Genomic DNA, 12715 nt, shown 5'->3' on the forward strand with positions numbered 1-12715 from the left:
GAAACGTAGCCTCATTCTAAAAAATGTTTTGGAAAGATTATGAAATCCACTATCGCATTGTGTTGTTATACGTAAATATTTGCGTTTCTAAATATACATTTTATGAAAACGTCAAAATATGTAAAAATCGCTTACCATTATTTCAAAGCCTTGAAAAATGTACTTTTTTCTGAGTAGCATAAAGAAATAACACTTTATATATTGAAGAAATATATTTAAAAACTATTAGTCACCTCAAAATATTAACCGTCCAAACTAAAATATTTTTAATAAATTATTTAGAAACGCAATAAATTATTAACGAACATCTTGACAGTTTCAATCGGCTTAGATAATGCACCTCTACGTTCCATAGATATTCTTGAATACAGACGCGTAGCGTTATTCATTATCGATACTCTGTTTTTTAAATCATGGGAATCCGTATACTAGTGATGGAAATAAATCAATTTTTGTAAAATCTCGCACGTTTACGTGAAAAGACGTTCTAATGTCTTGACCGCTATTATCATATTTACGTCTTTTGACGTTCTTATGTTCTGAGTGGTTAAGATGGCAGAACAGGTTTCAACCGATTAATGAAAAATTTGTTTTGCACAGGTAATCACAATCTCTCCTGGCTTCATCTACTCTGAACCAGTAGTACTTCGACATATCCAAGGGGTAACTTTATGAGGCAAAGGAATGAGTGGAGAAGAGGCTGATGAAATGAAAGCAGAAAGTTGGGAAAAGTTGGCTATTCTGACGAGGAATTGGATCTAAACTGATTCCTTCTATTGTACAGTGGGGGCAAAGCTGGAGATCAACTTCCTGAGCCAGCAAGTACTAGGTACTCAGGAATATGTTTATTGGAGGACCATAGTAAAAAGGGTAGTGAGAAGCCAGGCTATCTCTTATTCAGTTTCCAATAGTCTTCAGGAGTGAGAGCTGACTGTACGAGTCTTTCCTTCCAACCAGAAGGATTTGCGGGCTTTCTAGAGATACGCAAGGTGAGAAGCGACATCATCGTGCAATTGTATTCCATTATTTAGCAGCACTTTGTATTCCTTGAATTATAACGAAACTGGCAATATGCACATACCTTGAATCCTCGGTGCAGGCGGTCCTTCATGATGGCAATGAACTCCTTGTAGCTGAGGAGCCCGTCTCCGTCGGAGTCGAAGATAGCAAACACGGTGCTTACGAGGTGCTCTGACTGCTCCACGCCAGTGCAGATCATCACAGCGCGCTGGAACTCACCTGAAAAAATTTACAATACAACATATTTTCAATCCGTTTCAGTCAGTATATATGGAAATTTTCATAGTCCTGGCGAGAAGAAAAATATATCACCAGAAAACAATAAGTAGGAACAATAACATACCACAAGCTTCGGAGGTTTGAATGAATAAAAATAACATATTTGTGTATTATAATACGATAAAAGCCTAGCAAGTAATACTTGTACAGCATCCTTGAGGTGATTTTTTACAAAAATATCACTTTACAAATTGAGTCGTGTAATTTCTATACCCGCTATATCAACTTTCATTGATTTGGAGAAAACCGCAAAAAACTGTCACATCTCTAGCGTACATAAGTAAATGCATTACAATTTTTTATATAATGAATTGGAGTAATAAAATTTCGAAAAGCATTTATTTTTCTATATATGTCTAGCAATAATTAAGTTATTTCGATAAATAAAATGGATATAGCGGATTTTGATACTCACTTCGTGATTTTGAAAGTCAACTGAGCCGACATGGCGGGTTTAGAAACTCACGCGTAGATCATTTTGACACACGAGCGTGGCGTCAGAGCGGCGGCCATATTGTATTTTGGCAAAATAACTGCTTGTGATTCGTTGAATCCGATATAGCGGGTTTTGATAGTAACTTTCTGTATGATATAGCGGATTTGGTTTCTCACTCGCAGTTTAAACATGGTTTTTGGTCGCGATAAGGAGGGTTTTGAAACTCAATTTTAGGCTCCTCTTGTTGCTCGCAAAAATGTGAACAAGATGTCATACTCAGATCATTTTGTCAAAAAATCGGATAGAAATTATAGGATTCAATTATCCAATTGTTATTATTGACTGAGAGTAGCAAAGTCCTGTTTTAACTCAATCATTTGGCATTTCATCTATCTGTAAACTTGCTTGTTATGTTACGGTTCTGGTTAAAGATGGTAACCTTGTGGAATACTACCTTTTAATTCCGCCAGAGTTTGCAAGATCATGGTTCCTAACTATGAGCTGTCAAATAAGAATAATCAATACTATATTACCTACCCGCCTGAAGAATTATATAATTATATTAGTAGAATTAATAAATCGTCATTTAAAAACCTATTAAAATTATAAGAGACTTAAACGCTCTGTGATTGGTCAGCGGGTTCTGGAAAAACTTCACCGCTATCTCACGGGTCGGTAGGCCGCGTACATTAGAATGCAGGCAAATTTATGCTTAGTTGCGTCTACTGCGTATACAAATTATTTTAAAAGAATTAACAGTTTTTGAAAATCTTGCTAAATATTTAAGCTGGCAGTTGTTGATTTTATACTGACCTGAGTGGGATTGACTTTACTGTTAAGTGAGCCATGCATACTCTGTCTAAATTTTGATTGTTTTAGCCGACTTTGAAAAGTGCAAACTTTGAAAATTATTTTAACTAAGAAATTGTCTTTGTAAAAATTATAATAAAAAAAAATACTGATATTTTTTTGAAGGTGAATTAATATTTATAAAAAAATTATTGGTAATTCTTAGGTATTTATGTACCTACTTAGAAATCTTACGATTTCAGAGGAAACTTTGGTTTTGATTTATTGAATAAGAGAAAATTAGAAAAATAATTTGTGGACATGAGCGTCTACTAATTATTATTTATACCTTTAGATATAGGACGGTCAGCAAGGGTATACATCCTCATGGCAATGGTGAAGTCCTCGAGGTTGTTGAGGAACTGACAGAAGATCTTGAACTCGTCGAATGTGATGCCGATCTCCTGCTTTACGGTTGACAGCAGACGGTCTAGATACATGTCGTATTCATCCGTATCCAGGTAAGTGTAGCGCAGAAGGATCTTGGCAAAGTCCACTTCGGAGATGGTTATCTGACCTGTGCAAACAGATTGTTGTTTAAATGTTAAAGGATATGAACATATTTAGCTTCCTATTGGTTTTACACAGTGTAGTGAGATACGTATTGAGAGCTATCGGGATGTAGCTTCGTGTGTCACCCAATATGAATTTTGCTACCCATTTGGCAACGGTTGATTGCGGTAGCAGTACCATGGCATGCCGTAAGTCATTAAATATATGTTATTACTCAGAACTAATTGCAAAACACATGTTGTATTCTTCTAATAATTTTTATTTTATTCCAATATAGTAATTATTATAAACTACATAATGTTACTATTGTGTGATTAGAAAAAAGGATATTTTTTGAACACTCAGGAGGAGGATTTTACTATGATAAATCCGAACCCGAAAGTCCTGTCATCTGGTATTCTTTCAACAGAATCTAAGATTTTATATAGTACCTACCCACTAGTTCAGACCTGTGAAAAATCACAGGATAGTCTGGAAAAAAAAAGTATTGGTGAAATCATTTTTATTCTTTTTCCTTTACATAGAGGTACATTTTTTGATTACTTCTTGGGTGCGGCGCGAGAACTTCCTTATTTGAAACGCCCGCCACACAGCAGCCATTAGTGAGAGTGGGAGTGTGCGCATTTGAAAGGGCGCAGTCTAATGACTCTCTTGCGCAAACACTTCCCCGAACGTCTCATCTCTTTGAGGGCCGATCTTCAGTGGCCAGCTATTTTTATGGGGATGTCTATTCATTGGTGTATACCTATCATCTTGAGACTCGGGTGAGCTGAAGAACAATATTTGTGCTGTTATTGCCAACACAGATACAGACATGCTGGACAAAGTGGACCGAAACTTCCGATTTCGACTCTCCAAATGTATTGACCAGAACGAAGGCCACTATCAAGAAGTAATTTAAAAAACTTTAAATATACCTCTATGTAAAGGAAAAAGAAAACAAAATGATATCTACAATACTTTTTGTTTTATGATTTTTTCAAATAAGGAATTTCCCGCACTGCATCCTGTATTATTGGTTGGTAAATTATTGCTTGTCTAAATTCTCCACACAATCAGTTCCAATTTTCAAAATGACAGTTAAATACAAATCAAATTCCAGTTCATTGAACCAGAGTTACGCAGGACACACAGAAAACTGAAATTAGTATGTTTGTTAATATGTATCAGCAAATAAAATAAATTCATCTGAAGTCGTGGAGGTAAAAATTAGATCATTTTACCTTTAGCAAAATGGAGAATTTGTCAGAATCAGAATTAATTAGAAAACTCTTCTTTTGTAAATAAAATACCTTTAGAAAATTCGTGGAACTCCAGTTCTAACACCTCCGTCTGCAAGTTCTCCATGAACCTCCTGAAGCCCTCGTACTTCAGTTCGTTAGTCCCCTTCTTCCCGAAGAAATGCACGGTGAGGAGGGTGTCCACACTGTGCCTCCGCTGCAGGCCCTGCTCATCATCCACGTAGGCCTCTGTGGGGGACTGCGCCCCCTTGGGCGGCTCCTTGGCTCCTTCCTTGGGCGCCTCCTTGCCTGGTTCCGTAGGGTCCTCTGGGTTCTTGGGATTGGTGGGATCCTCGCTGCTTATGCCCCTTTTTCCCTTCCAGGCGTAGCTGAAGATTTTTTCCATCTGGAATCAAGTTAGGTCATGCAATTTAGTAATAATAAGTATGTTTTAATGCTAAGCAAATTTTAAGCATGACATGCAACATCTACATAAAACATATCGACTGTTTCAAGCCAAAAGGTAGTAACCGATACATTGCTTTTTTTCAGGAAAGTAAAAGAAGAATAATAATTTAATTAGTAGGAAAAAGACAGTTATTCTCATCTACACAATATTTTGTAATCATTTTCGCTTTCTTGCAATGTAGCAATTTCTCACCTACGCCCTTTGGCTTTGAACATTCAATATAATATTATTTAAACTCTTTCAGCAATCTGAAGAGGTTTGCATGTATGTATGACTTGGTTTGGTATGTTTTTTATATGGATTCAGATTCTCAAAAAGAGAAGTTATTAAAAAACTTTATGTTAATCTATATAAACAAAAATGTTCTTCACCGATTTCTTTGAAATTTTGATACAACGTTGCATTCAAATACGCATGTGTTTTTATATACCTATATTATATAGATATCACCTGTGGCAGGTAAAAACATGCTTTTTTTAAATATACGCCATCTTTTGGACGTAAAAGCAACACAAAATTAATGTTAAATGTAAATAAATATATTCTTAAATTTATTTACATTTACTGTGTATCTAATTTGGTAACTGCTATTTTAGTCTATTTTCATTATCTATACTTTTGTTATCATGCTAGGTATATACATTGTGTTTATTTTTTACTTTAAAAATAAAAACTTTCTTTCTTTTCTTTACCCAATGTATATTGTAGTGGCACTACTCCCCAACTCAAACACGAGAAACGTTATTCTCTATTGAATTGGGTAGTTACGTTAAAAAGAAAACATTTTTATTGTAATTAGTATATTTATTATATTTTTAAGGTCGCGGGTTCGAACCCGGCGTGCGCAAATAAATTTTATTTGATTAATTTGTGTTATTTCACAATTAATTAATTAAAATAATATATAGTATATTTGCGGCACGTTCCAGAGTGGAAGATACTACCAGTATCGCCCTGGTGTAAGACCACCATTCAGAATTGAAACGTTGCTCCAAATGGCTTTAGCCGTGTTTAGTGACTAGATCTGAATAGCCAGGTACTTCCCCACCTTCCTCTTTCCCTTCCCCACTTACCTTCAGCCTCACAACATCCCCCAATTAGAGATGCCATAGTCTCACTGGCTCCAGACGGGAGCAGTTGGGACTCTTGTGAGGTATTCACCGTAAAAAAAAAGTTTTTTTAGTATAACATATTTATGTTTTTATATAAAAGAAATATATTTTTAAATAAAAAAAAAACATTGTTTCTCTATCTGCAAAGACAAACTGAGCCACAGCAATGCGTGGCAGGGTACAGCTAGTTTAAAATAAATTGTCCACTTTGATGTATCAAAACTTCAGCGCTTATGTTGCTAATTTTGGCAGTGTATATTAATCAAGTTCGCACAGAAAAATCTTAGTTTTATTATTATAGCAAGCTTCAGCGAGTAGACAGACATATTATTCTAATGCACTCTTATTATAAGTTCTACTATCACAAAACACATACAGTAAAACCACAGCTTATTAAAACAACATTGATAGCAACAGGATATGATTGTTGATCTGGTAATAAATTGCAGAGAAGATCTGAAAAGCAAAATAAATCAAGATAAATTCTGAAAATAAACTAGAAATTCAATGGCCGAGTTAATGTCAAGTTCAGCATGTAGTGGAAATCAGAGAGCAGGTAATTTTAAAAAAAAATGATAACTCAAGAACATACAGTTTTGGCAGAAACTGAAGCACTGGAGGAAAAAGGATAGAATAGAGAAAGGCTTGAAATTGCTAATAATATGATATATTTATAACGTTAGGGTAATATCAACCCGCAAAGAGTTGGGTATCTAATGTCAACAAGCAACAATATAATATTAACCACTCGTGTCACATAGTGCTATATCTGTCACCAAATGACACATCCTCATAAAACTCATTCTATCTCCTCTTCTATTATGATCACACATAATAATATAAACAGATTTAGATTTGCATTTAAACGTTTACCATATACACTCCAGTATAACTTCAAATATTATTCTATAAACCAAACAATCCAGTCAAGGTTTGCCAATTTTTTTATTAATTATTTTAACATAAAACAACAAAAAAAGGTAAAGTTACGTTACTATATTCAAATATAGAAGTTAAACACAGAAGAATTTAAATGTATACCTTGAAAATGATGTGAAACCAAGGGTTCCGAACGTAATTAGAGAAAAATTTATGAAACTTTGAATTTTTTTACTAATTATTTTTATATGAAACAACAAAAAAGTGGAATGACAATAATGTTTAAATACATTTGCCTAAATACACATAAGTTTCATAAGTCAATAAATTGTACAGCATCCTTGAGGTGATTTTTCACAAAAACGGCGCTATATAAGTTATCTAATTATTATTATTATACACTACTGTGAGCTACCGTGCTCAGGCTGAATGACCTGGGGAACAGTGTCACGAATGATGCCTCCGAGAAACAGAGTCGCATCTAGTAGTATTTAGATCTTACCCCAGCACTCGGGACTCTGTTGGAGAGGACCTTCTATTTCCCTAGATACTTGTAGGATGAAAATTGAACCATTCGATAAATCTCTCGTCCATCGTGGGACCTTCAGGGAACCAAGGAGGAGTGGAGAGAAGAGATGAGACCTGCGAAGACACATTGTGGAACCAGAGGACATGGCCACATATAGAATGAAAAGCCTGGTGAACTTTATAAAAGGGACTGGGTGACTATTAAAGGAATGAGGTAAAATGGGAGATGGCACAATGGTCCTGTGGCCTAAGTGCTCACGGGAACTATAATATAGTAATGTAAACATATAAATATTATGTAAACTGTCTCCACCCTATAAATAAATAAGTTAAGGGAACCCATAAAGGCACTGGCTGTGCGTGGGTAGTATAAAAAAATACTAATAAAATAAAAATAAACTTTTAAAACAAAATACAATGCAACGAATTTATAAGAACTTTTAAAAACATTTTTATTTTCCGAATACGTAAATATTCCATTTATTTGGATTTTATTGCAAAGCGGAAATACACACAAATTCTCCGACCTTCTGACAACGTCTTTAGGAAATGTAACGGTCAATATGCCAGAGGCCTGAGGGATTAAGTAACATATCCACCAAGTAACAATTTTGTTTCTTCAAGTAAAATCTCCATAAATCTTCATAATATTACACACAAATAAAACTTAACACAAAGTAGGTGAATACAGGTCTCAAAACAAATGATGAAACAAAATACCGAAATATAAACACAGTGAATAAAGAGTACTAAATAATTTTAGTAGTTGAGCACAAAAAACCAAACATTTGGGAAGATCTTCCAGAAGCAGCAGCGGGTATTAAAGTCACACTAACCCGCAACATGGGAAAACCGTTAGGGTGAAAACACAAACACGGCTAGACACTAGAACACAGGGCTCCGCTAGGGACACAGATGGTTACCACTTGGGGGCACTTACTGTCGAAGGTTGTTTCGGGGGCTCTGGGGGCAAGAGCTCCCTGGCGCGGATCTTGGCCTGAGCGCTTGTGCACACAAGCTTCAGTAGCTGGTGGATAAATACATCATTTGTTACATTTATTTTTTATAATATCATGTTGTTAATTTGGCTTGGTACAGATATTTGAAAGTTTTCTTGTTTATTTAATTGTTGGCTTGCTACAAAAAGTCACCAACTATTATTTTTTTAATCAATTTACTGCATTCTTGCGTAAAACTAATTAACCCAACAAAAAAGTTTGTGAATAAGATTTTCTGCAGCAAGCTCAACAAAAAGAATTTCAGATTTATTGCAATGCAATGGGTCTCTAAGGGTATATTTAAAAGAATTCATAATTTGTTCTTTCATAGATGGCACTAATTCAATTATTTATGGAAAAAAGCAAGCTATGCTTTACAATATTAAAACAAATTATTTGTTTGCGCCTGTACATACGCATTATGAAAATGTTTTTGTTTTTTAACATTAGCCCCACACAAGAGGTCCTGAGAAAAATAATTTCCCTCAGGGCCTAAGTCATCTTCGGGGACGGAGGGGTTTTTTAAGGAAAAGAAGGAGAGGAGAATCTGGAAAGGAAAAAGGTATGAGGGGTGGGTAGGTAACGGGGGGGTCAATGTGTCCAGGAGTGACGGTTGAATTCATCCCTCCCACTGCAGTGTAAGGCGATGGGACGAGAGAGTTCTGTTGGATAGGTAAAAGGATCTCCCTCAACCAGTCTCCCCAAATCCGGCCCGCCACAGAGTAGGTGGGCTGACGCATCCGCCGCCAAGTCCTAGACAATCCTCACCCTATGAACCCTGGCACCCCTGCTAAGTCACCAAACGTAACCTATGGCATAGCTGTTGGTTATCCAATGAATGGTTCCCGGGGCGGCGGTACCCATACCCGCCTCCCAAATTGAAAAAAAAAAAAAGTTTTGTCCGTACAAAAACTCAATTCTTTCAAGTAAGGCATACAAATACAATATTGGATTGAATCGAACGCCTCTATTTATATTTATGTATCTTTTTTATGTATTTTTTTTATGTATCTTCGTTTTAACATACTTATTTTAGCTAGTCTTAAATCCTGTATTCGTCTAGGATAACTTGAAACTTGTAAATTTGACTATTCTGAAACGGGAATCCTTCCTAGTTGGATTGAATTTTTGTATGGACCCAACTATTTATTCATATTGGGTACGTACAGACGCGAACAAATAATTTGTCTTTATATTTTAAAGCATAACTTGAAAAATTTTATTTTCATAAAATAATTAAATGAACACAATCTATGAAGGCTTAGATCAAAAAATATGTTACGTTAACCTTAAGTTTAAATAAATTATTAAAAGAAACAAATCAATTTCATAGGTAATTCCAGTATATAACTACTATATACAATTTTTAAACTTTCTTGGTGCCACAAAATCAGTTTCGTACTTATGACTTTGTAATCTATTTAGTTATTTTTCAATGTTCCTTATCACAGCTGTCGAGTTTTTGTAAGGTTCATCAAAATTAACAAACTCAATTAAACATATTATATAATTTTGGCCAACGTGGGTATTGTTACCCAACGTTTTGAGTTAAATGCATAAACCACTCTGGAAATATAAGAAATTAATCATAACACTTTTGTCTGTACAGTATTATAAAAAATATTCTAAATATTTAATAGTTGTGTGGTTAGGTAATAACAGTTAGTTTGCACTAGTAAAGAAAAATGGTAATCTAAACACATCAAAACCAAAAACTATTATTTATAACTATTATTATTAATTATTATTGGCACCTGTCATGTTGGTATTTGAGATGGAATGTAAATCTAATAATTATGTTCAAAATTATTCACTACTATTAGCACATTAAGCAAGAATTGAAGAAGAATTTATAGTCATTAGTTTCGGAGATGTCTCACTAAAACTCACTGAAGAGATTATGTCATAAGAAATATGCTGCATATAACATATTAATTAAATGATGAAGCAATTTTTTGACAACAGTTAAGAGCATCTGTAATAGAGCAAGACTTTATTCATACTTGTAAATATTAGCATTTTAATAAATCAGGGTGTAACTGCAAATAAATAAAAAATACAAGAAAATTAAGTGCAGCGTTTGATGAACGGTGACAGGGAGAGAGAATGCACAGCCACAGAACTCTGTTTCGGCAAATGTTCCTTGCTTCATTCACATTTATTCACAATGAGACGTCATACATAATCCTCTGGGTAAATCCACATATACTGGCCATCTTTACGCACAAATTAGTTTAAAAACACTTTGTATTAGTTTAATAACAATGAGGAGAATCTTTTTCTGCCTCCGGAGAAGCAAAATAAAGCATTGTAATAGCTATTTTGTTCAATTGAATATGTATATGGAAAATTTAACAAATTTTGTTCATGTCATGTTTTAACATATGAAAGAAGGTGTTTAGGCTATTTTTTTGTTGTTCTTTTTAATTACATACACCAAAACTAGAAACCTATTATACGTTTTTAGTTGGAGTTAAATAAAATAAAAATAAAAACAACCTGAGGACTATTTTCATAAACACAGGTGTCCCTGGGTAAAGTGCGCTAACTTTGGGAGGTGATTCTGAAGGTAGAAATAAAAAATATTGATAACTTTTTTCGAAATTCCAATGTTTATTTTTCCATACAAACGATTCTACTTTATAACCTAAAAACTACCTCAAAACATCGGAATTTCGAAAAAGTTATTTAATTTTTTACATCTAAAATTTGTAGAACCACCCTTCGAAGCCAGCGCACTTTACCCCCGGACATGAATTGGATATATTTTAATTTTAACAAAACAACTATAATTTTTTTTTTAATTTGGTTCTCCGGAGATAGTTATTGAACTGATACAAAGTCTTTTTAAAATAATTTATGCCTATTAAGGATTTCCACTGTAGGCATCTGGGTAAAACCCTCTCCTGTTATATTGACTCTTTAACATAAGCAGACTCAAGTATTACTTGGTGGTGTCATGTCTTTTTCGGCCGACCCCAACTTCTTCTATCATTCACTTCCGCGCCATATTCTTAGCGCTCCTTTCAGTTAAACTGCTCTATATGAAAATTTAACTTTAAGAAATAAAGTTGAATGATTGACTGTTGCACTTTAACCCTAGATTCATAACCATTCGTCCCACAGACCGCGCAAAACGTAAATTTGTTTCTAGTGTCTCGAGTGAAGGAGATAGAATGATGACCTCTCAAGTACCTTCCTAGATCGCTTGTTCATTAGTAACGCGGGTGCGTTTGCCTCGCAGTGAAGTCTTGTGGACAAGTTATAGACCTTTGAACGTCTGAGAGACGAATGTTTATGAATAGTGTAACTTTTGACGAGACTGCAAGTTATTTTGAAAACATTGTTTTTGATGAGTTCTGGTTATACAGAGTAAAAGTAAGTACATGATATTATTCTATATGAGTTATTATTTATAGTTACATCTTATTTTATCGTTCAAAATGTATTATTGTGTATTTTTACATCAAATCTTTTTATTTTATTTTAGAATGGATGAACGGCAAATTGATGACTATTTGAATCGTTTATCTGATTCTGATGATGATGATTTTACCAGTCAGCAAAAGGATGTAGAAATCAGTGATGTCGAAGATCATGTGGAATTAGATGAAATGGTGCCGACAGATTCCGACAGTGATAACGACATGGTTACGTAAGACACGAAATGCCAACTTTGAAGAGATGCCTAAAAAGGAAAATCGCCGAAGTTTTAGATGAAATGCCTACCATTGCCACACCTGGTCCAAGTGGTACTCAAAAAAAGGTTTGTGATTATTGTGATTATAAAAAACGGCATATGACAAGGTTCCAATGCAAGCAATGCAAAAAGTATATGTGCATGGACCATCGCGGCCTCATGTGTGTGGAATGTACAGATGAAATTTAATTTTAACTCGTTTATTATTTTTTTTGTTACCTAATTAAACATATTAAAGAGTGCCATACTTAATTTATTTATTTTATTTACAAGTACCCCAAAACTCGTCACTTAAATTTAGTCGTCTGTGAGATGAATGTTTATGAATAATGAATGTTCCTCTTAGATAAGGTTATGAATCTAGGGTTAAAAATATTGGACAGGAATGTAATTATGCCTATGGCTATAAAACACGTTCTATCCAATCATATTTTAAATTGTGAATTCCTAGAATACACCGTTGTACCCTAGAATTAAACTATACTAAATCATACATCCAAATTACTCAGTAAGCAATTTAAAATTTCAGGAAATTGTTTTTTTTAAATATTTGACAAATGGCTGTTTGGTATCCTGTGTATTTTTGTCGCAATTTACTAACATTTTCGATGAAATTAACTTGGATAAAGTCACCATGTAAAGCAAACAAGCTTCATTTAGAGCTTTGTGCTATTTTTATTATCAGTAGATATGACTACACTTTTTATTTACA

The 12715-nt window shown here is 34.3% G+C and overlaps 1 protein-coding gene across 3 annotated transcripts in view; it reads right to left on the reverse strand.

Moving 5' to 3' along the window:
• Positions 1-12715, reverse strand: part of MICU3 (Mitochondrial calcium uptake 3) — a 223592-nt gene that overhangs the window by 4292 nt on the left and 206585 nt on the right. For 2 of the 3 annotated variants that reach the window (XM_089640226.1, XM_089640228.1), the window contains 4 exons: positions 8246-8332; positions 4390-4723; positions 2874-3101; positions 1082-1239 (listed from right to left, as the gene is read on the reverse strand). In XM_089640226.1, the coding sequence (XP_089496352.1) occupies positions 1082-1239; positions 2874-3101; positions 4390-4723; positions 8246-8332 (807 nt within the window). The remainder of the gene's footprint in view (positions 1-1081; positions 1240-2873; positions 3102-4389; positions 4724-8245; positions 8333-12715) is intronic. The other variant, XM_089640227.1, reaches the window with a different exon arrangement.

This window comes from Hesperophylax consimilis, chromosome 15 (genome assembly GCF_061612785.1).
Source record: "Hesperophylax consimilis isolate HC1 chromosome 15, BYU_Hcon_1.0, whole genome shotgun sequence".
NCBI classification, from domain to species: domain Eukaryota; kingdom Metazoa; phylum Arthropoda; class Insecta; order Trichoptera; family Limnephilidae; genus Hesperophylax; species Hesperophylax consimilis.